At 41.0% G+C, this 21,191-nt stretch overlaps 1 protein-coding gene across 3 annotated transcripts in view; it reads right to left on the reverse strand.

Annotated features, from left to right (window-relative positions):
- ELMO1 (engulfment and cell motility 1) overlaps positions 1-21,191 on the reverse strand; it is a 278,325-nt gene that overhangs the window by 173,286 nt on the left and 83,848 nt on the right. For 2 of the 3 annotated variants that reach the window (XM_030477045.2, XM_030477054.1), the window contains exons 8-9: positions 9,690-9,725; positions 2,709-2,808 (exon numbers count right to left, since the gene is read on the reverse strand). The exons of the other annotated variant lie outside the window; for it this stretch is intronic. In XM_030477045.2, the coding sequence (XP_030332905.1) occupies positions 2,709-2,808; positions 9,690-9,725 (136 nt within the window). The remainder of the gene's footprint in view (positions 1-2,708; positions 2,809-9,689; positions 9,726-21,191) is intronic. 3 annotated transcript variants of the gene reach the window in all.

Below are 21,191 nucleotides of genomic sequence, written 5' to 3' on the forward strand. Positions count from 1 at the left end.
ACCACTAAAATACACAGAGGGAAAACAGCGAAGGGAACAGATTTGATCCTCTGAGCAGTGCTGTGTTCATTATGTTACTTGCCTGGACCCTTCTGATGTCAGAAATGGACAGAAAAACCTGGCCAAGTTTCATTCTCTGTGAAGTGCTAATGCATAGTAAAATTTTCAAGCAGGCATCTCATTTTCAAGTAAGGAATTAGAGTTGCGCTTGACTACAGAAAGACCAACTGAGAGTTGTGACACACAGAGATACTCTCCCTGCTGCCACCCCCTTTTTCTGCACAGTACTTTTTCGAGGCAGAGTAAACAATTCATCAAGGTTGAGGCTCTGCATCCCACGGTTATGAAACAGCAACTATATAAATAATTCTAAGAGATATTTTTAACTATCTCAACCAATACTACAGACTTGACTTCTCTTGTAGGAACTAAAGATGGGAGTACCAAATTTACGTAGTGTATTTTGATACCCAGTTACCAAGACATTTTCTAAGACCTGGGCATCCCAACCCTTCAGGCAACTACGAAGCTGGAAATAAACTTTATTGTCATAAGCAAGGAAAAGGTTTTGAGAGAATCTTATAAATCATAGGAAGTTTTTTCAAATGATGCTATTTTCCCTTAAGATAATGAACAAAGCTCTCCTTGACAGTGCCGACCCTTACTTGCAGCAGTTGGAATAGCAGTCTTTATGTACCCAAAGGATGGGAGGGAGGCTGCATCCAACACCACGAGTCATTAGAAGCAGTTGGAGGTTCCCCTTGAGGTCTCCAGTTTCTACATTTTTAAGTTAGAAAACTATTCAAGAAAAAAGTTCTGATGAATTCGTCCCCATTCCAGCTTGGCTTCCATTTACCATGAAACACAGCCTCAAAGGGCAGAAGCACTTGATTGCAAAGTTCCCCCTCAGCTAGCAGAAACTTATCAGCTCCCTTATCCATCCTGTCAAGTACCTGAGCAAGCCCATCAGCAACCTCAAGTGGTCTGTCAAAAGCCAAGCTCAAGAAGCAAGTGAAAATAAAGCTGTAGATTGTTGCCAGAGAGCCATGGTCCAAAGGTGCTTCTCTAAGTTTGCCCCTTGCCCACAGAGACCCACTGACGGCTCTGCTGTTCCAGTTCCCAACTACATGGCAGGTCAGGACAGATCTGTGCCTCTTTTCTCTGTTTCTGTCACTCTTTGTCCTTCTTTTTCTCTTCTAACTGTCCTATTCTTCAGCTTGGTCCCTTTCTTGCCCACCAGTTTCACTGTGGGTTTTACCTCACCAGTTCTGTTTTTCACAAGTACTTCAGGAGAATGCTTTTGTTTATGCCTTCTGCTTTGGTTTTTTGCATTGGGTCACTGTCCAGGGAAACCCATGGAAGTGCCAGACAGCAGAAATGAGCACACAACACTGTCTTCTGCAGTTACCACACAGGGCAAAAGATGTTGATACCCTTAGGCAAAGACAATCATTTTGAGTCACCAAGAAAGTAGACTGATTAAAACTCATTTTAGCAAGTTTCTTCATACACTTCTTAGTAGGCTCCCCTAGCAAATAAGGCATTCTGGGCTTGACCATGTATACGATGAAGTCAGTTAAAAACACCCCTACTATTTTCTTTGCCATGGAAAGTTAACAATAATCATCATCATCACCTGTCTGAGACTGCAAGACTGGCAAAAAGAGAGTCCAAAAACCAGACCAATTACACTGATTTTTTTCTCACAAATAGCATCCATCATTTTTAATGACCAAAACTGAGCTTTAATATCTAATGCTCTTTTCATAATTAATTCTTCTTTCACTTCTGGCAACAAAAGGACATTTGTACTTTCCTTTGGTGGTAGCAATTTTCTAACCAAATCTAAATTAAAAGTCTTTGCTCTGACCCACACCGTTAAAATGAAGATATCTTTGCCACAGTTTATATTCATTCCATTACTGCTTCTGATGCCATTTAGTGAAGTAACTCTGATCTCTTCTGAGCCTGTAAAATCCATTTTAACTCAAGTTCTGAGTTCAATCTGGTTTCAAAATTCTTTGTAAAGAAGTGTGGGTTGTTGTGCCCCCCCCCCAGTAAATGAAAAGAGTTAAGTCAGTAACAAATCCTGTTAAACCTCTGTACTTAAAGAGTAGTCCCATATTTCTGCTGCTTTTGTGCATCTCCTACACATAAGAAAAGACAAGAGATGCTGCAAACTGTGGAAAGATCTGTTTCAAAACCACAGACCTCAGGTGCAAGATTCACTGGGGGCAGAGTTCAACTGCATAAACTCAGTAGCTAGCAGCTTAATTTCAATTTGTAAACCAATTCATTCTTCTTCCTCCCTTACCCCCAGAGGAAACATTTTGGTGCTGGTTTTGTTTCAAGAAAGATGGTATTACTCATTTTAATTTACATTAAATCAAAACACTAATTTTTGCTTTAACTGCATGGTATCTGCACGGGGAGGTCACACTCTAATTGAGCAAGCCATTTCTTGTGTAATAGGCCTAATACTGTGTTGATCCCATTTCATTCCCATTGATTTCCATAGAACTTGGGTCAGACCCTGCAACTACAAATATTTATGGTTTGAAATAGCACTTGAATCCCATTTTCATGTATCTTTTTGACCAATGGCCTAAATAATGTACCTGGGGGAGGAAAGGAAGTAAAATAAAACACTGACTCACCTCAAAAATTTAAAGTGATATAGAACAGATAAGAGTTGATTACAAATTTACCTTCTTAATGAACGCCACAGAGAATGTATCCCACGATACAATCCCATGATCCATCAGCTCAACAAATGCAGTCAGTGTAAAGGACAACATATCTCCAAAGCTGCAAGAGACAGGAGTCAGGATAACATTTACCAGCAATGCAGCAGGGCAATGACCGAGGGAATAAAGCAGCAGGAAGCTTTCAGAAAGGCAGGAAAATGAAGCCAATCACAGACTAAGAGGTAGCAGAAGAGCAAGAGAGGCCGTGCAACAGACAGTCTCCAAACCAATTTAGCATGGACATCAAGAACAGTCACCTGGAAGAAAGCAATTTTCTAAGAGAAGAACTAAGTCCCAGGAGAACACCACATGCAATGCTCAAGGAAATCAGATAGTCCGAATTAAACTTCTCTTATAGAGTCAGAGGTTTAGATCTAACAGAAGAAGTGAGATTTTCTTAGCAACTTACGGAAATGTTCCTAATTGAAGGTCATACACAAGTGCCACATTTTGGTACCTCTGCACCAAGCAGATTGGCAGAAAGTCAGTGGAGTGTTTGTTCCTTCTTTCACAAGGAAACAAATATATTTTTAAGATTATATATTGAGCAGCAATTTTCCAGTAGTTGATGCCTCATTTTCTTTCTTTGAACCTGAAGATGCATCTCCTTTTCTTTGTCTATAGGCAACCATGTCAAGCAAATTTCAAAGCTCCCATAGCTTATCCAAACACGCAGTTCCAATTGTTTAGGACACTGCAGTGCATTTTACATCTGTAAATTCGAGGTTCAGGGCATCTTTGTATGAACTCAACTAAATTCAAAACAGGTTTATCTCAACATAAATAATGTGCTCTAACCTGAATAGCTGCACAGGAGTTTTCCAGGTTAAAAATCAGCTTTTAAAGATCAGCTTAAGTTCTATATATAGCCAGGGCACCTGACTATGTAATCAAACAGCATGAATAGTCCCAGTGATTTGAATGCAACAGCTTCCCTAATAGAAAGATAAAATTCAAAAAAGCTCTGTCAGATTGGAACTTGAATGCTCAATGTGCTGAAAACCTGAGTCTAACACTTGCTTTTTTGTAATCCTGATTCTGTGCTTTGCTCTCCTACTATCCTGCACCAACTCATACAAGTAAGTGAACATCCACTCGGATGGAAGGCATTTACAGCAGGTCAGAGGAATAAGGCAGAAAACCAGTTTCCATGTGGCAACTCCAACAGCCACTTTACTGGATTTGATATAATCTGTCTTTTAGGGATGTCTGATGGTAAGATGCAGCCTTTAGTAGCACCTTCGTTTAAGAAAGGAACTCTTGTTCATCAAAACTCTGCAGATGCCCTCCACTAAAAACTACACCTAAGAGCAAGAAAAAGACAATTTCTTTATAAAAAATAAGGTGTCTTTGAAAAACACACTGTAATTCTGCAAGGAATAGTTTGTTCACATTTTGTTCAGCAAATACATGACACGGAAAGTTTTGCAGTTGTTTGGGGAGGTGGTTTTGTTTGCTTGGTTTTTAATACTGCAATATTCTTTTAAGAATTAAATTAGACTTTAACTGTCATCATTCGCATTCCAACTAACCAAGGATTTCATAACAAGACAACAATAACGCTCTGCAGGAAACTGAATCAGCTCTGGTCCTGCCATTTTCCCCAAACCATTTCTTCTGCATACGATGGTTATTTATTAATAAATAAATCAAACAGCACCCATAGGAAAGGCTTCTTTCTAAAAACTTGTACCAACTTCTCATGCATCTTCAGGGCAGAATAATTCCACAGATATACACAATTCTGGTATTTTAAGCAGCCAGACTAAATGAGATGCAAATAAAAAGAAAAAAAAAATACAAAAAGATAGGTCATATAGGTTGAGAAGTAGATAAAAATACCTTGCCCGGCATTAAACTAAGCAGGTGATTTATCTCCCCTAGATCTTCTCCCATATTGTTTAAAAACGTAATCAATTAATCTGTATTTAGCACATAACTACTCTGCTATAAACTAATTGTACATGAAAGCTAATCCCCACTAACAACGGGTTTAGTTTTGAGAGATTACTTAAACTGTATTAAACTTGCATATAGATATCCACCTTCAGCAGTGGCTGGAATGCAAAGGAATTAAACTAACCTAAACTCAACAGTCTTATGTATTCTTCTCACTAAAACTACTGATTAATCCTGCCCATTAATCCAGCCTCCTCCACAGCTCTGGAGAGGAAACTGGGAAACTGAAGATGTTGGTATTAACATATAAACTTGTTTTAGTAGATGTGACAATGACACAACCATTTGGGATCCAGAAGGTGAAAGCACTTTTCAACTTAAAATGATTGGACACCCCACCAGATGTCCCTCCAGTGACACTGCTTCAAATCATTAATGAGAGCAAAGAGGTATGTGCAACACTGGGACTATTCAAGCAGGAAGAAATACTCCAACTCTATATATTCTGCAGCATTACATACATGTACACATAATGTATTTTGTTAATATATAGCTATACATATGCACCTGCACACGCGTGTATACGTTAAGTGGCACTGCAAAAGTCAAAAGCCAGGCTTAAGGGATAAACATCAGGAATAGCACGGCTAGAAATGAAAGCAATCTCCAGGGTAACTAGAGCAAGATAAGGATTAAAGTATCTGGAGGGGGAAGGGAGTGGTGTTGATTCATTGTTATGTGTTCAAACACAAGCAGATAGGTAGAAATAGACTTCCAAACAATTTATTTCAAGACAGATACACACATTCAAACTATTAAGAGCAGCAGACAGAATAGATGCTAGAAATTTCAAGGGAATCAAAGCTTGTTCATAAAAGTAGGAATCTTAGAAAATACGTGGTAGGAGCTGTTTAACTCAAATCTCAGTAAGTGTTTTGTCAGACAAAAAATGGCAAAAAAAATGCAGCCTCTTTCTTCATAAAATCTTTTCAGTTTAATCCACAGCACAAAGCGTGACAGCTCTGTAAATACCAAACCCTCACTGCTCTGGCAAAACAACTTAATAGTTTGAAGGTAATTCCTGATGAAGGTGCTTTGTAATGTGTGTCAGCGCAGCAAGAGGGGAAAAATGATCAGAAAGATACACTGTGTAATTGCAATTTCCTATCGCTCACCAACACTGACATTTTAATGATCTATGCTCTCAGGCAAGCTCCTTGTACAACCCCTCCTGAACACTGCAGGGCTCTGGCTCTTCGGTGCGGACTCCATACACTGGGAGTCTACTTGCCTTCATAGTACCGTTTCCACATGACAAACTGTCTTTTTTATCATGTGTGTTAAGTAATCCTCAGGTGTGTATATCTATATATATTTTATATGTATATATAAAAAAACCTATGTCTGGTATTTTGAAAGATGCCTAAAGCAATTTGGATTTGTTATCAAAATACATTAACGGCACTTGAGCACCCAAATCCCCTAAATAATTTGGGGAAAAAATAAAGAAAAAAGGGAAAAAACCTCTATCCATGTTTAACACATATACCAAAAAGAGTATTTTATTACTATTGGAGAAAAACACTCGCCTGTTCAAATGATTCTTTAAATCAAGATTAATTAGCCAGGCTCAGCTGCCACAACAAAACAAAAAAAAAAAGGCAATAAAAAAAGCTTGTATAAATCTAAGTGGACTGTCTCACATGTTTTATATGATAGAAGTTGCATAAGAGAACATGGAAATTAACTGCTGTTTTTCTGTCATAACCAGGATACAGCCACCAGCCCATTAGGACTAGAAGCCACAGACAGTACATCTTCAAAACAAACCATTTTTCATTGTCAAAACAGGACCAAAGCTGATCTGTAATTGTGCATGGGGAAGGCTGCAGAAGGGAATAGCTTTAACTGGGCAGGAGGTAACAGAAGAATAGCAGCCTAGCAGCAAACGCAGTAGTTAAGGAAGCAGTTAACTCTCTTATCATGCAGCAACTGTGCTCACAGCCCAATACCGGGCAGCTGAAAGGCCTGACATCATTGAGGCCAACATCAAAGAGTAAAACCAGCTTTTTAAGATAGAGTTGTCAAGGATAAATGGCCATGAATAAATTTAAACAGGGGAGCAGAATGTATCTAATCATCAGAGGACAAGAGCTCTGGAAAAGCCAGGGGAGCAAGAACCTAAGCCTGAAATGAAGACTGATGATGCAGTAGGATGCTCAGCAAGCACCGTGTGAACAAGCACCTTTTTTATTGCTATGGCTCCTCTCCATTGCTTCTACACTGCCTTGTTTCTTCATGTAACCTTTCCAAGGGTGAAGCTAAGCCACCATCAAATCAAATCAAACCAGGAGCAATTCACGCCTACTTGGTGCTCAGTACGCCTGAAAATGACTGAACAATCTGTGGCATGGATGCCCCTATCTTCTCATGATTACAGGAAATGCACTTAAACTGCCACACTGGGACATAGATTTATATATTTCTTTTTCTTCTTGCATCGTGCCAAGCACCACTGAAATACTTCTTTGTGGTACAGTTTCGGCCCGCTCATTACAAGTGATCAGCCCAACTAATTTTAAACCACTTGCATTCCAAAAAGCTGAAATACCTTTGTACCCCGGCGTCAGGGCTTCTCTGAGCTCCAAAACGAACTCTGATTAAAGAAAACAAGCTGCAAATTTTAAACAGAACTGTAACTACTCTTGAATAAATCCAGATACTCTTATTATGGAGTATGACTAAATCCACTTTGAGGTACATTAAGCATTTGTCTGCATGGGAAACTAACCCAGAGGAACTATTATACACTGTTTCTTCATGAAGATGTGCTTAAAATTACCTTTTCTATTATTCCCCATCTTTTAAATTCCTGGTTTTGCTCATTTCACGGTAATTTCCTTAAATGGACCAGCTTTTCGTAAAAGATCAGGAATAACTAACTACACAGGAAAAACATCACTCTCCAGTCAGCATAGTCTGACTACAGTTCAGTTCTGCAATGCAAAGGGCGTTTCATGGGAATTCTCTATTTTGTTTCATCCAAGAATTAACCAACACGGAATAAATAAAATCCTGAAACAAATTAGGAAGCCCTAAAACTGAAAGGAGGGAGAAGAAGAAACTCACATTTTAGAACTTCCTTCAATGGAGGAAGCTATTGAACCAGGGCTCTCTGTGAAAATCAGGTTTTAATTAAGTCAGGGGCAAGCTAAAATGAAATACTTGCAACTTGATGAAATATGTCATCCTGTAAATTAAAATTAACTGGTTGTTGTTGCTACCATTTGCTTTCTTTAAGTTTCTTCAGTCAAGAAGACAGCAGGTGGAGCCTGCAAGATTGTAAAGTTTAGTTTAGTTCTTTATAAATTCTGAGGGTCTTTTTAGTAGTTCTTGTTTCATCAAGACCTTTTTCCATTAATACATGGGTGAAAAATAGTCAAGACATTCGATAAGCACACTCAGAGCGCACTAGTGTATTCACCTCACTTTCAAAGTGTTCACTAGGCCAGCTTCCAGAACTCTTGGTTTCACATCCTGACCAATGGCTCTGGTGTCTTTTTTAGTCAAAGTCCCAAACTCAAGAATTTATGTTATTTTAATTGTATCGTTTCATGTACTATTGATGGAAATCAAAATATCAACCTACGTGCCCCAATGCAAACTGAAGCTTACTGACAGGATCTAACTTCCAAAGCTAGAATAAACTTTAGTCACATACGCTTTCTTTACTACTGTATCCACTGATATGCTGCATCTACCCTGATAAGTAAGAATCCTATTCAAGTGAGTAATGCCTAGTTCCCACAAGTAACCAAAACTAAACTGCAAAGAAATAATTAATTCAGCACATCAGTATGATCAGGTCCTAAACCCAGGGTGCAATGCAACTCTTAAGTCAGTATTTTTGTACTGTCTTGAGAGCAATCACAGAATTTAACGTAGAGAAGCCTACGGGATAACAGAGTTTGGGAGCACAGAGATGCTGAAGGAGTAGAACTATTTGTCCACAAAGAACTATTTCCACAGCAGTGAGGAAAAATGCACCACCCAAAGGCACAGGAGGTACCTTTTCTCAGCAGAGGAGATGCTGCCAAGAATTCTGAACCTCATACCATTTTAATCATTTTCCTCAGAATCTGAACTTTTCTATTACGAAACAAGTTACTTTGTACTACGTTGAGAAAGGAGAGGAAGGATTCAAGCTTCCTGCCAAATTTATTCTTACTAATTTATTGATTAGGTTTAAAAATAAATGTTTCAGAACTTGGTCTATACTTTGTGAAAGTACGATTTAGCACGGATTCAGATGGAGAGCTGCATTTCCTGTGTGATAAACTACATCAAGCTCTCAGTGACAGATCTGTGGTTAACTGATTAATTATTCCTTTGCTTCCTTGAGCTTTAGCTATACTTGAGATGTCAAATTTCCAAACCAATCAAGATATTGGAGCATCTCTTGGGGGACCCAATTTATCAAAGCCTGTGCTTGACTTGAAGCACACAGAAGATCAATTGAAAACACCATCATGGAAATAAGCATGCTTCAAAACTTTGATATGAGGCCCTTTACTATATCATAGTTTGCCTTTATGCAGTTATCTGCAACAGTTGGCATTACCTGGGACCAGCAAATAATAGGAATTCAAACTGGTACAACGAGTCATACTTTCATCTCACTAACACCAACAATTGGAATTGCCGACTATCAACCATGTAAGCCAAACAAATGTAAGAGGGGAATTAGGGAAGGTAGGGAAATCCTTTGTTTGCTCAAATTCACAAAGAAAACAAAGGAAAAGCCTTACTTCAGAAGCAGCAGAAGCCCCTGCAGGAGATACAGAAATGAAGCACTCATTCCACAAGCAAAGCAAAAAGGCTTCATGAGAAAATTTCAACAGGCATCAAAGAGCAGAAAACAGAGAAGGTTGAAGACTCGCTGAACGAATAAGCACAGCTGTATAAAGATTAGTGAAAGGGCCTGAACCCAGTCATGCAACAGAGGAGGCAGTGGGCAAGGTGATGATCTAATCAGGTTCTTACCAGGGCTTCATTATCTTCTGCAATTTCTGATATCGTCTGCAAAATTAAAACTTGCACGTGAGAAGACACACTTTAAAACATCTGTCCCCTCTTCACCTCTGCATACACACACCCCGCACACACACCCGTACCCCATTCAGGAAATGCAAAACCAGACACACAACAAGAGGCAGTAAATTACTAACACGTTGCTGTGAACAGAAACAGCTCAGTCACTGGTAAAAGAACATTCAACATTAATTTCAGATATCTGTTCAGAATACTTATGTTAACTTCTGTTAGGAAAAAGGCAGAAGTGAAGAAACAGTTGACAGGTGAAAAACATCAGATTTCTCTAAAACCTGTTTCTCTTGACCGTTAAAGCTTGCCCAGGCATCCTAAATTAGTTAAGTATTTGTGTAAGAGAAGTCTTTGGTACAAAGCAATAAGGGTTTACACGTTAAGCATTTTCTGTCTCTTTGCTATGACATGTAGTCTGTTGCCTGAAAAGCTTCTATTTACTTCCAGTGTCCATCATTAATACTGATGTCACAGTTGTCAGAATGGTTGAAAGTTGTGCAGCTAGGACCAACACAGACCAAAATCCTGACCTTCTAAAGCCAGGGACAGGTTTTCTTCAAAGGGAGGTGAAGAATTTACCCTGGGTTTCTAACCATAGAGTCGCATTTACTCAGCAACTCAAAACCACCTTGGACCAGCTCCGTAAGGCATTAATACAGTATGTCAGTCTTATGCTAACAGAATGTGTGGCCTGACCTCTAGCTCTTTTGCTCTTAAAATTCACACACTGATGGACATGCCCAGGCCCAACGTGCTGAATCAACACACTTGAGAAAGGCAATGATGTGCTCAAGAATGTCACTTACTGATTCAGGTTCTAAAAGGCCAAGCTACACACTCACCCTCCAGTGGGATGCTCTTGCTTTCCTTGTAGCTTCCAAAACACTTGGTTCCTTGTTGCCCAACATACCCCTCAATGTTGGGCAAATATTTAGGTATTTCCTATTTTTCCCCCAAGATATACACTGTTGTGTCTCATCAGTGAGCCAGAAGCAATAGCATCATACTGCTATATTGAGGAAACTGGCAGCCAAATATGAAGGGCAGAGAGGGAAAAGCAAATAAGCACAGTTGAAAGCTGTAGCCCGCTATCACAATTTGCAAGCCATCCTCCAGCTAAGAACTAGCTTCAGAACTGCTGATTACACTGCAAAGCAAGCTGAAGAAAGAGACTAGCAATGGTAAAAATGGCATCCAAGAGAAATAACTTCTTTTTAAAACACCATTTAAACAAACAAACAAATGAAAGATAAATATATCCATCTCCCACCTAACCACTTGTGTCTCCTAAATCTGTTTCAGTTTTATTTCAGAGGTTGGGCAGCCCACCATTCGAAAGAATGCTTTAAGGGGTCCCCCTCCTTCCTCCCTGTCCCCTTCTCACCTGGAACACTGATTCAATTCTCTCTCAGAACTAATATTTTCACCACCACCACCCCCCATTTTGGTACAGCAGTAACTCCCACCTTGCATTTTCCATTCTGTTCACACACAAGTAATGTTGTGCTTTCTCCAGAGTCTATTTACAGACTCTTTTCAAGAAGGACCAGTCTCAGGGAGGGCAGCTTTTGGGATTCCTTGTGTAACCATCAGGGGAGAAAACACAGAGAGAACATCACAGGAACAGTGGTTTGAAATCCTTCATTGCTAGCTGTGAGCTGCAGTACTCCTGCCTGAAAATAATGACGGCACAGTTTACCATGTATCCAAGCACAGACTGGGCTACAGCCTAGCTTGAATTAGAGAAGTGACATGATTTTTTGTTCTTAAGATTTCATGGCTTTAGTTCTTTTATGCTACAACATCTATCTGTGTAGCCAGCAGTAATGAGCACACAAAAAGCATCCCGATGAGTGCCTTAAAAAGGGGAGAAAATTACCCTCAACCTGCTGTCAGGAGCAGAAAAATTCAAAGCATTTCCCACAGCAGGACATCCCAACTTCAGCAGAATGTCATTCCTGCAAAAGGAGCGTTCCCTGCTGCGGCAGACTCTGCTAAATCCTAACAAGAACACATCACAAATGGGTTTTGACATCTCCCAAATGTGTGTGGACCCAAGCGATCTTCCGCAGCACGTGCCAGCAAAGCTTCAGAGCCTTAACTTCTGCTTTTCACCCAGGTGCTAGCTTTGACTAAGCAACAAGTAAGCTCACAATCTGTGCTGTGTCTGCCTGACAAACGTGTGGTGGTTTGCAAGCTAGTGGAACTTCAAAGGGCAGGCTCAGTTTTGCCAGGGATTTTTCACAACAGGCTATAATCAGGTGCGTTTTCTCCATGACTGAACAAACATCTGAGTCCTAGAACAAAACATTTAGACAGCAACTCTCTTTAACATTTACACAATCTTATCCACCTTAAGTTAACTGGCGATCAGTTACCTGGAGATCAGACCACATCCAATGTAAAAGAAAATATAAGTTTAGAATAATACAGAGAAATAACTGAATAGTATAAGGCTTTCTGGTGAAGCAATAGAAAGACAGCAAATTTTGACTTGAGAGGAAAGCTAACCATCCTGTTAGACCAAACAATTTCTACCAATATCACACTTTCCAAAGCAACAGATAAGAGCAGCAGACGATCTGGGGCATCAAATGTTGTTTCTTCTCTAGAGGGCTGACTCCATGGCAGCAACCAGACAATTCTCTAAAACTCCTTCCTGATCTACACACTGCAATTAGCTCAATACCTATACTTATCTTTTTTCTTCTGTTTTAGAAGCCATCCCTCAATTGCGCTCGCACAGATAAGCACAAAACCACGGCCAAGACACAAACATTAGGTGGGTAAATGAAATAGCGTTTGTGAAAGGTTCAGATACTATAGTGGTGAAAGACAAAAACACACAGCAAATGTTATACAGGGAGAAATCCCAAAACAAATGCCAACACAGTGCAAAATAAACACTAACGACACGTTACCAGTTCAGACATTTCGCTATCATGACATATTCCCTGTCTGGCCTCAGAAGAACTTTGTGATACATTTCCAGCTGAATCCCAAGGAGTAGGAGTTCCCTTTGGACTTCCCCAAGCCATCCTGGACTTCATCCATGCTCAAATACTGGAGGTTATGTCACAACAGCTTCCAGCAGAGGCCAGCTTAACAAGGACCTGACTGAATCAACTCTCAGCTGTTCATGTACAAAAATGACTGTACAAGGACCAAAGATAGCCCAAATCTAAACCACAGCTGGGGCAATACACGGTGCACAGCAAGGCTTTTCTGCTCTGGGGATGGCTCAAACGTTGTCCTATCGTGGACCCACTGGAGTTATGGATGCCACGAGGTAAAGCAGGCGCACCACCTCACTGCAACCAACGCTTCTGAGACTGCACTGTTCAAACTGTGGTCCTGGAAAGGGCCATCATCAGCAAAGGTGGAAGGTATTCATAAAACCTTCCTCCTCTAGAGAAAAACTGATGGGACGATGAATGAACAACCTGTTAACCACATTAGAGCTGTATTTGGCTACTGCTTTTCAGACAAACACAAGGATAGCCCATATTCTAGGTAACAGGCAATGTTTAGAAACAGGACAAGACAACACAGGAGTATACACTTGTGGCTTCTGTCTGTATCAGGTGTGGCTATCACACATCGGTGAAGTCAAGGAAACACTCTGGCCAGGAGGCTGAAATAACTTATTGGGGTGAAATCTGCAAAATGACTACAGAGTTATTGAGCAGCACCTTCGAGTCACCACAGCATTCCCCAGCCACGACAGTCCAGGACACAAAAACATCCTGGGAAGTTGCAGAAGTGGAAGCTTTACCCTCTTCTCCTTATTTTTGCTGGTTCCTCAAATACCACACTTTGTCTGGAGTCAAAAAAACAAGGAAAGAAAACCGTTTTGTCCAGCGTGGTACTCATAAGAACATTTGGAAATAGAAATCCACTGCTGGAATTGCTCTTTTTATCACATTTTACAGAAGTGGTTGCAAAACAAAACCCAGTAAAACTGTCTCCTCTCCTCTTCCTATCAACAAAGTGTTGATATCATCACTTAGCAGGGGTCATTTAAATGCTAATATTCTTAAGCACAGGCAAAGTAAGAAAAACAGTCCTGGAGAAAAAAGCATGTGGGTTGGCAGGAGTGTGAGAAGCAGCAATTCTCTTCCCTCCAAAGATGTAATCGTTAGTGGTTCAATCTTCAGATTGGGCTTTTATCTAAAACATACAGCGTGTGCTATGCATATGTAAAGGATAGACAAGAAATTGTACTTGTGTGCGCTGAGAGGGAGGGTGGAATGCAAGCCTGAAAACTGATGGGGAAACAAACCCAAAATAGAGCCAACGGGAGAAAAATAAACCAGCAAAAATGCTGCCCCACAAAGAAAACCCACTCCACGTTCTTCCTTTATGGGAACTGCACTGAGAGACGGGGCTGTAGCCCCTTCTCATTCTCCTGTCCTTCCCTCTCCCCATCGCTAGAACAAAATTACCTGATTTTACAGACTTTTTTGGATTTTTTCCGCAGACAAGTCACCCTCTCCCAACATTCCAGAAGCACTAAGAAATGAAGATTGCCTAAAACCCCTGTTGGACAAGAATTGATGTTGGCAGCAATGTCAGATTAAGTAATCTGTGCTGCCAAGTGAAGCTTCACAGGAATGGTGGAGCCTGTCTAACAGCCCAGTGCTGTCAAAATACAAATCATTCTCCTCCCTCCATCAGCTGGCTTAGTTTCTGCCAGATTAGCAAACTGAACTGGATCACTGAGCAGCCAGATGAGCATTGAAGCTGACCAAGAGAGGGAGCAGGCACTGCACAGCCAGTAGCCAGGAAGGGTGGAAAAGGACTACTTGATTTAGAGGCAAAGACATACTAGCTTAGCATTGCTCATACCTTCTGAAAATTCATTTTCCATTTACCCAATGAGTTGTGCTTGCACAACTGTTTTCTGGGGCAACACTGTGAGCTCAATCAAGGAAACTGAACTGGGTTATGGAATATTGTATTAAAAGTAGCCTTTATCGTCACTTTTAATCATCTCCATCAGTTTTCCAGTCCAGCTTGCTACAAACAGTACTGGCATAACTCTTCAGATGAAGCAGGACGTGAACAAGTGGCTGTGAGCAAGGGCTGCTTAAGTGTTTTGACAGCACTACTGAAATACTCATCAGTCTGGGGTGGAAAAAACCATTAGCAGGTATGTGAGCAACTGTCCCAAACAGTGTGTTAAAGTCGGAATAACTCCAAACCAATCTGTCTTCAGTTTTCCACTGGGCTAGTACACAGTATTATCTCCGTAAGACAAGCCAGGAGCTGGAATTTCACTGAACAATACAGTTTGACCTTAAAGCACGCACAATTGCCATCTCAGAGACTTCCAGCTGTACAGCAGCCAAGTCCGCAACTGCCCGTGTTCAGTGGAAGACTCTGCTTAGTCGAGAGTCAAAAAACATACACATCTATTTAGAAGCTTACATGAACCTGATCTGGCTGCATTTATTATTTCCAATGGGAAGATAGGCAGAATCTGAAACTGAAAAACTAGGCTCTCTGCAGCCAAGTGTGAGCAGCATTGACTCACATGCTCCCGTGCCACGTCTGTGCTGCAAATAAAGCTGGTCAGCCCAGCCACATCGATGAAGCAGACTTCTGAAGAATAAAACTTCTCCACAGCAGCAAAACCAATTCTGGTTACTGTCAGGACAGGCTTAGCACAATGTCCGTTTCTTGGCAAAAACCCCTGTGTGTTATTTCAGCCAAATGACAAGTGACAGAGACCATGATAACACCAATAAAATACTGAAAATTCTGCATAGGAATTCCTCCTCCTTTTCCTCCCAGTCATAAGATTATTATTATTATTACTGGTAATGACAAAAATAAACATAGATTCCTTTTATTAACTCTTTGGTCTTCCAATATTTATGGCTTGTGACTTACATTCTCCTTTTCTGACTTTATTAGGGAATATGAGGGTGTTTTTTCCCTTTTAGGGAAGGCTGAGAGTCTGTCCCAGTCACACAACTCTTCTGATACAGCAAGAAAAAACCCCACCACATCTTTACCAGTCTTCTGCTACATCAGAAGGACTATCCATACACACATAGTTTTCTGAAATAGTAATTCTGGGATACACTATTGAATACAGCTCTGAATGAACAACCTACGTTATGTCAGATGAGGTAGCAAAGAAACATGATCATTTCTTCCAGTTTGGTTCCTGAATATATCTCTTCATCAGTCATTATGGTAACTAGGACCTTCCAGCATTACTCCTCTCCTGTGTCTGTTTAGGCCATTGCAGTCAGGGCTGGGGAGCAGAAGCAGCATGACCTTACATTTCCCTTTTACACTGCCTGTACTTCCAACCAGATGGAACACATATTCAGCTGTCCTGAACTAGGCACAAACCAGGCTTCAGACAAAAAATAAGCATTAGAAGTATTATGGAAATCTCTCTCTGAAAAGGAAAATAACTGTGTGTGCACACCCACACCCCTCTTGAGTGATAGAGATGCACAGACTCTGAGAAATGACTGGACATCATGGGTAATTATAAAGTGGGATCAGCATTTACTTGTTCTTCATGACCTAACTTGTCTTGCAGTCGCTGCTACAATTTATAGGTCAACCAAGCCATAAAAATAAACATAAAAGCAGCGTTTTTTTTCCCCTCTCCCCTTTTTTTTTCTTCAGTTAATAAGAGGCTCGGCATGCTCTGGAAGCAAGAATGAGCCTGAAGGAAAAACAAAAATGAGCCATCTCCATCAACAGGACCAAGATACATGTGGACGGTTTCTAAGACATGTTGCATCTCTGCTGACATAAAGACATTCAGATTGACAAGAGGCACTCTCAGCTTCACAAGGGCCCCATGCACCCTATAATCTGCTGATCACCAATCCCTATGGCTTTGTCCCAGCACACAGGTCTACAGTTCATGTGCTCTTAGCAGCAGGCGCTCCAGATCTTACCCAAATTATGGTAACTACACATAGCATTAAACCCACTTTTGAAAACATACACAGAATTAAACAAAAAGCCTCTCAATTTGTTATTTTTGAAGCTATATAAACAGCAAGAAACTGGGAAGGCTATTCTCCAACACATCCTAATTTTCCTCAACATTCAGGAATGCAACATATGGAAAACTAGCTAGGAAACACTGTTCTTGTCAACTTTTTCTATGGCTACTTCTATTCATCACCAGCAGAAATGAAGCAAAGGTAACTAGAAACCCAGGAATTTACATTCTCTGGTCACTGTACTTTTATAGTCATCAGTTTCACTGAAATAATGAGTAAGTAGCACAATAAATACAGCCAACTATAAATAACACATCGGCCTCTTCCTCAGTGAAAGTTCTATAAAAGTTGAAGTCTTGCTTTCCAGAGGCTGCCCACTAAAACTTAATTACACCCTCAAATTATAACTTAAGAGCTGCCCTTAGTATGAGTTCCACGTGCAAAGAAAACCTCAGAGCAACCTTACACTGAGTATGATGGTGCTTTTAATGAGCACTGTCTGCCCCTTTGGGGAAAACAGAGAATAAAGCTTGAATTAACAGAATTCATCAATCTCTGACACAGCTGCACCACACCATGAACAGAGGCACCACTCGGCCTTGGTGCAGGATGCATTAACCCATAGGCAGCTGAGAGGGGCTGGCAGTAGCCGCCCCATGGGGTATGTCCCATCCCCTCTGACCTCCTCAGAGCATCAGTGCCAGTCTCTGGGTTGCAATATGAGAGCAGAAACAACCACTCTCACACTATTTCACAACACAACTGCTCTCGGGTTGTGGCTCAGTCACGCACCTAGGCCAATGTAATGGTCTGTTGCCACAAAAAAGGGCCTTTCCTGCATCCGCTCATGCCCGCTTCCTTTCTTGCTTCTTAAAGTCCCAAACTAACTCTGCAGAACAGAACCAGGTACTTTGCAACCAAATTAACAAGCAGGATTGGCTTTGTGAAGCATCCAGACACGAGAACCAGCTTCAGGAAGAAGTAGGACTGGGCTGGAGAGTAGGAATTAACACACAAGGGGTGGGAGAAGAGGGCAGGGAGCTGAACAATCTCTCAGCAGCACCAAGCCATTGGAGTTCTCCCAGCTGTATGGTTGAGTCCTAGCCTCATTCAAGCAAGGCTGGCTGAACAACTCTGCCTCAAAACCAACTCCAAAGTGAAGATATATATTAAAGGTATCTTTAAAAGATTTACTGCCTTCTAAAACTGGGCTATCAAAGAAGTTTCTGCCCTTCCCTGAAATTTTTGGCTGCTCATTCCTCCTCTAATACTGCCCTCCTCCCCCCTTTTGTAATGTTCATATAATTGCTTGAGTAGGTCCACCTATGGACACTGGAATGATCAGAGTTAAAAATACCATTGGGGAAAAGAAAGTGGTAGGTACTGGGGCAGGGAAAAGGAGGGAAAAGAGGTTTTTGGTTTGAAGCAGTTTGGTGACCCGCACCGTAGCTCGTCAGCAGCACAGCCCACAAGGCAGCACTGCTGAGGGCACCACAGCCCAGGGTTAGAGATAATGGCAAGGAGGCCTTCAGCTTGCTTTGCCTGTTCAGCAAGCATCTTGTGGGACCTCATTAATGGTATTGCAGAGGGCCCAAGCAAAAACAGGAATAGAGATCCTAAGAGGACAACTGACTGACTCCAGCCTAGGGCACTCCAATGTCTGACTGTTCTTGCCCCACTCTCTCCTCCATATATTACCCTTTTTCTCCCCTCACGCATACCTTTTTCACTCACAGGCCATCTTAGAAAGCCATTTTGTTGTAATAATAAAGTAAAAAAAAAACAAACCAAAACAAAAAAGTGCTGCTTCTGAGGAAGCAGTTTGTCTGTTTGCTTAGTGTGCTGAAATAGCAGTGAGTGACAGATCCTAAAGCGGGAGGACAGGATCAATAGCTTGAAGTTGGACAAGAAAGCAAAGCAGCAGCACCATGGGAGTCTCAGGCTGCTGAGTCTGTGAATATTTGGACTTGCTCCTTTCATTAAATCTCAAGTTCTGTTAGACATGCACTTATCGGGCAGCGGTGCTCAGTATCAGAAGGGAAGCATAAGGGGCTGTACAGCATAGCACAGATGTTCTTGCTTTTACAACACTCGTCACAAAACCAGAAAAACCTGACCTTCAGACCCCTTCAGAAGCTGCAGAATGCCTAGGTTCACAGAAACACAGACTGGTTTGGGTTGAAGGGACCTTAAGCTCATCCAGTTCCAACCCCCTGCCATGGGCAGGGACACCTTCCGCTAGACCAGGTTGCTCCAAACCCCATCCAACCTGGCCTTGAAAGGTTGCTTGAAAGTTGCTGAACATGAAAGAGACTGCAGTGAGTCTTAAGAGTTCATCAACATGTGAAGCTGTTGGAAACTCTCAGTCTGAGTCTTTGTTTAATTCCCAAACTGGAGAGCATTTCTCCCCACAGGCAGAAACACTGATAAACAGATCAGACAGGTAGATTGATCAATACATTTTTGGTGATACATTACATCAGCCAAAAACAGAAATCTGGAATCCCTCCAAATGCAAGCTACTTAAAAAAAACTAACATTAAACAAACCAAAGGAATAGGCTCTGCTCATATGTCCAGTCTACAAGCCTGCTGTGTGCTTTGAAAACTTATACCTCCTAAACCAGGAATTATATATACTATACTTCCTAAACCAGGAATTACTCCTAGGGTGTAATTTGCTGAGCAGTTCTTTCAACAGTGGTGCTGGCTTAAGTAGTTTCCCTCCCAAACAGTTATTTTTAACCTAGACCAGTCTGCTACAGCTTGGCCCACTCCACAGCTACAGACCAGCAATACAAACACATCTGAAGGGTGAGGAGGGCACTTGCTTCAGCCTCAGTGCAGCTAAAAGAAATGCTTGTCAAAAATGAGAATGTTTCCTGTCTGTTCCAATAGAAAGTAAAAGGCTTCAGTTTAAATACCTTCCACAGTGAAGTTAAACTGTTCAACTTGAATAAATTCATGAGAAAACAAACCACAGAGGCAGTGACTTTTAATTTGCTTATGTTCTGATCTCCAGAGGCACATGCGAGCCTGCCCATTCAGTATATTCTTTTAATTAGTACAGTAACTGTGTGCATATGCTTACATCAACTTGAACCTGTCTTGGGTTTTAAATTTAGTCTGGTCCCTAAACAACACAACTTATATGAATATAAGAAAAGTTGACAAATTTGGTAACTACAAGCATTTAGTTTTGGTTGGTTGGTTGGCTGGGGTTTTTTTAAGTGGTCCGTGCCACATCACTGCAAGAAATAAAGACCATCACCCCAAAACTGGAGATGAAACCATGAGCTATTGGAAAATCCAGCTTGGAGCTGGAGTGTGGCAATAGGGATTCAAAGTCCAGTAAACCACTGACCACAGAACAGGCAGGAGTGAGTGAGAGCGTGCTTTTACATTTCCCAATCCAAGGACTACTGGATTCTAAGAAGTACGTAATTTTTCTGTGGAAAATCCCCAGTATATCTTGACTGGGACCATCAGAGACAGCTTGTGCTTCATTTCAAAGCCCACTTACTACTTTTGCTCTACCCCCTAATGCTGTTTACTTCCTTGAACCCAAAAGAATATGAGCACATTTGTGAGGGGATTTGGATTGGTTTCAGTAATTTACTTCTGAAGTCTGATCCACAAGACTGAACATCCCCAAAGAATAAAGAAGCTGCTTTCGGAGCATTTTCCTTCTCTCAGGAAAGGGGTGGGGTATTGCTGATTTCTTCATGTGCAGTAGAGCTTGACACTGACTGCGAAGCACTAAACCTCTTACTTGAAAGCAAAAACTTGAAATAGTAGCTGTTAGAATATAATTTAATAGTGCAGCAATCCAGTTGATGTTTTCTGTAGTAACCCCCACATTAAGCTAATAGACACAACTACAGTCCTGAATTTCACCAGTGGTGAAAACGGGTAAGATGCTCTGGTAAAGAATGTATGTTCATAGGCCAGCTTTCAATTTCATGTCAAAAAGCCACTGTTACTTGAAAGATCCCAGCCAGAATTCAAACAGTAAAAATGAAAATAAAGCACTGAAAAAATCCCAGCCAGAATTCAAACAATAAAAGTGGAAATAAAGCCAGGATGCGGTTTTGCTTTACATGTTCTCAGTAACATGACAATTAAACCACAGTTTTCAGATGAAAACACATAAATATCAGCCTTTAAATACACTACCAGTGATTTATCTAAATTCCAATAGGTAGAGAAAAAATTAGGACCACAGTCTTCCCAAAACTTTATGGCACAGAGGGTACTTGTGGCTTCCTACTTTGCTCAATCCCCATCCCCACCAGGTTATGGTTAGGGGACCCTAAAAAAAATCTTCTCATTGACAATGGATATACTATCCTAGCAGTCCAGAACTCTTCAGATGTTTTATTCTATATAATCTTAGATGCTGTATACAGAAATGCTTCAAGCACTCAAGAGGGCGAGCACACAAATGCCCCATATAGAAGGAG

This window comes from Strigops habroptila, chromosome 1 (genome assembly GCF_004027225.2).
Source record: "Strigops habroptila isolate Jane chromosome 1, bStrHab1.2.pri, whole genome shotgun sequence".
In the NCBI taxonomy this organism is placed as follows: domain Eukaryota; kingdom Metazoa; phylum Chordata; class Aves; order Psittaciformes; family Psittacidae; genus Strigops; species Strigops habroptila.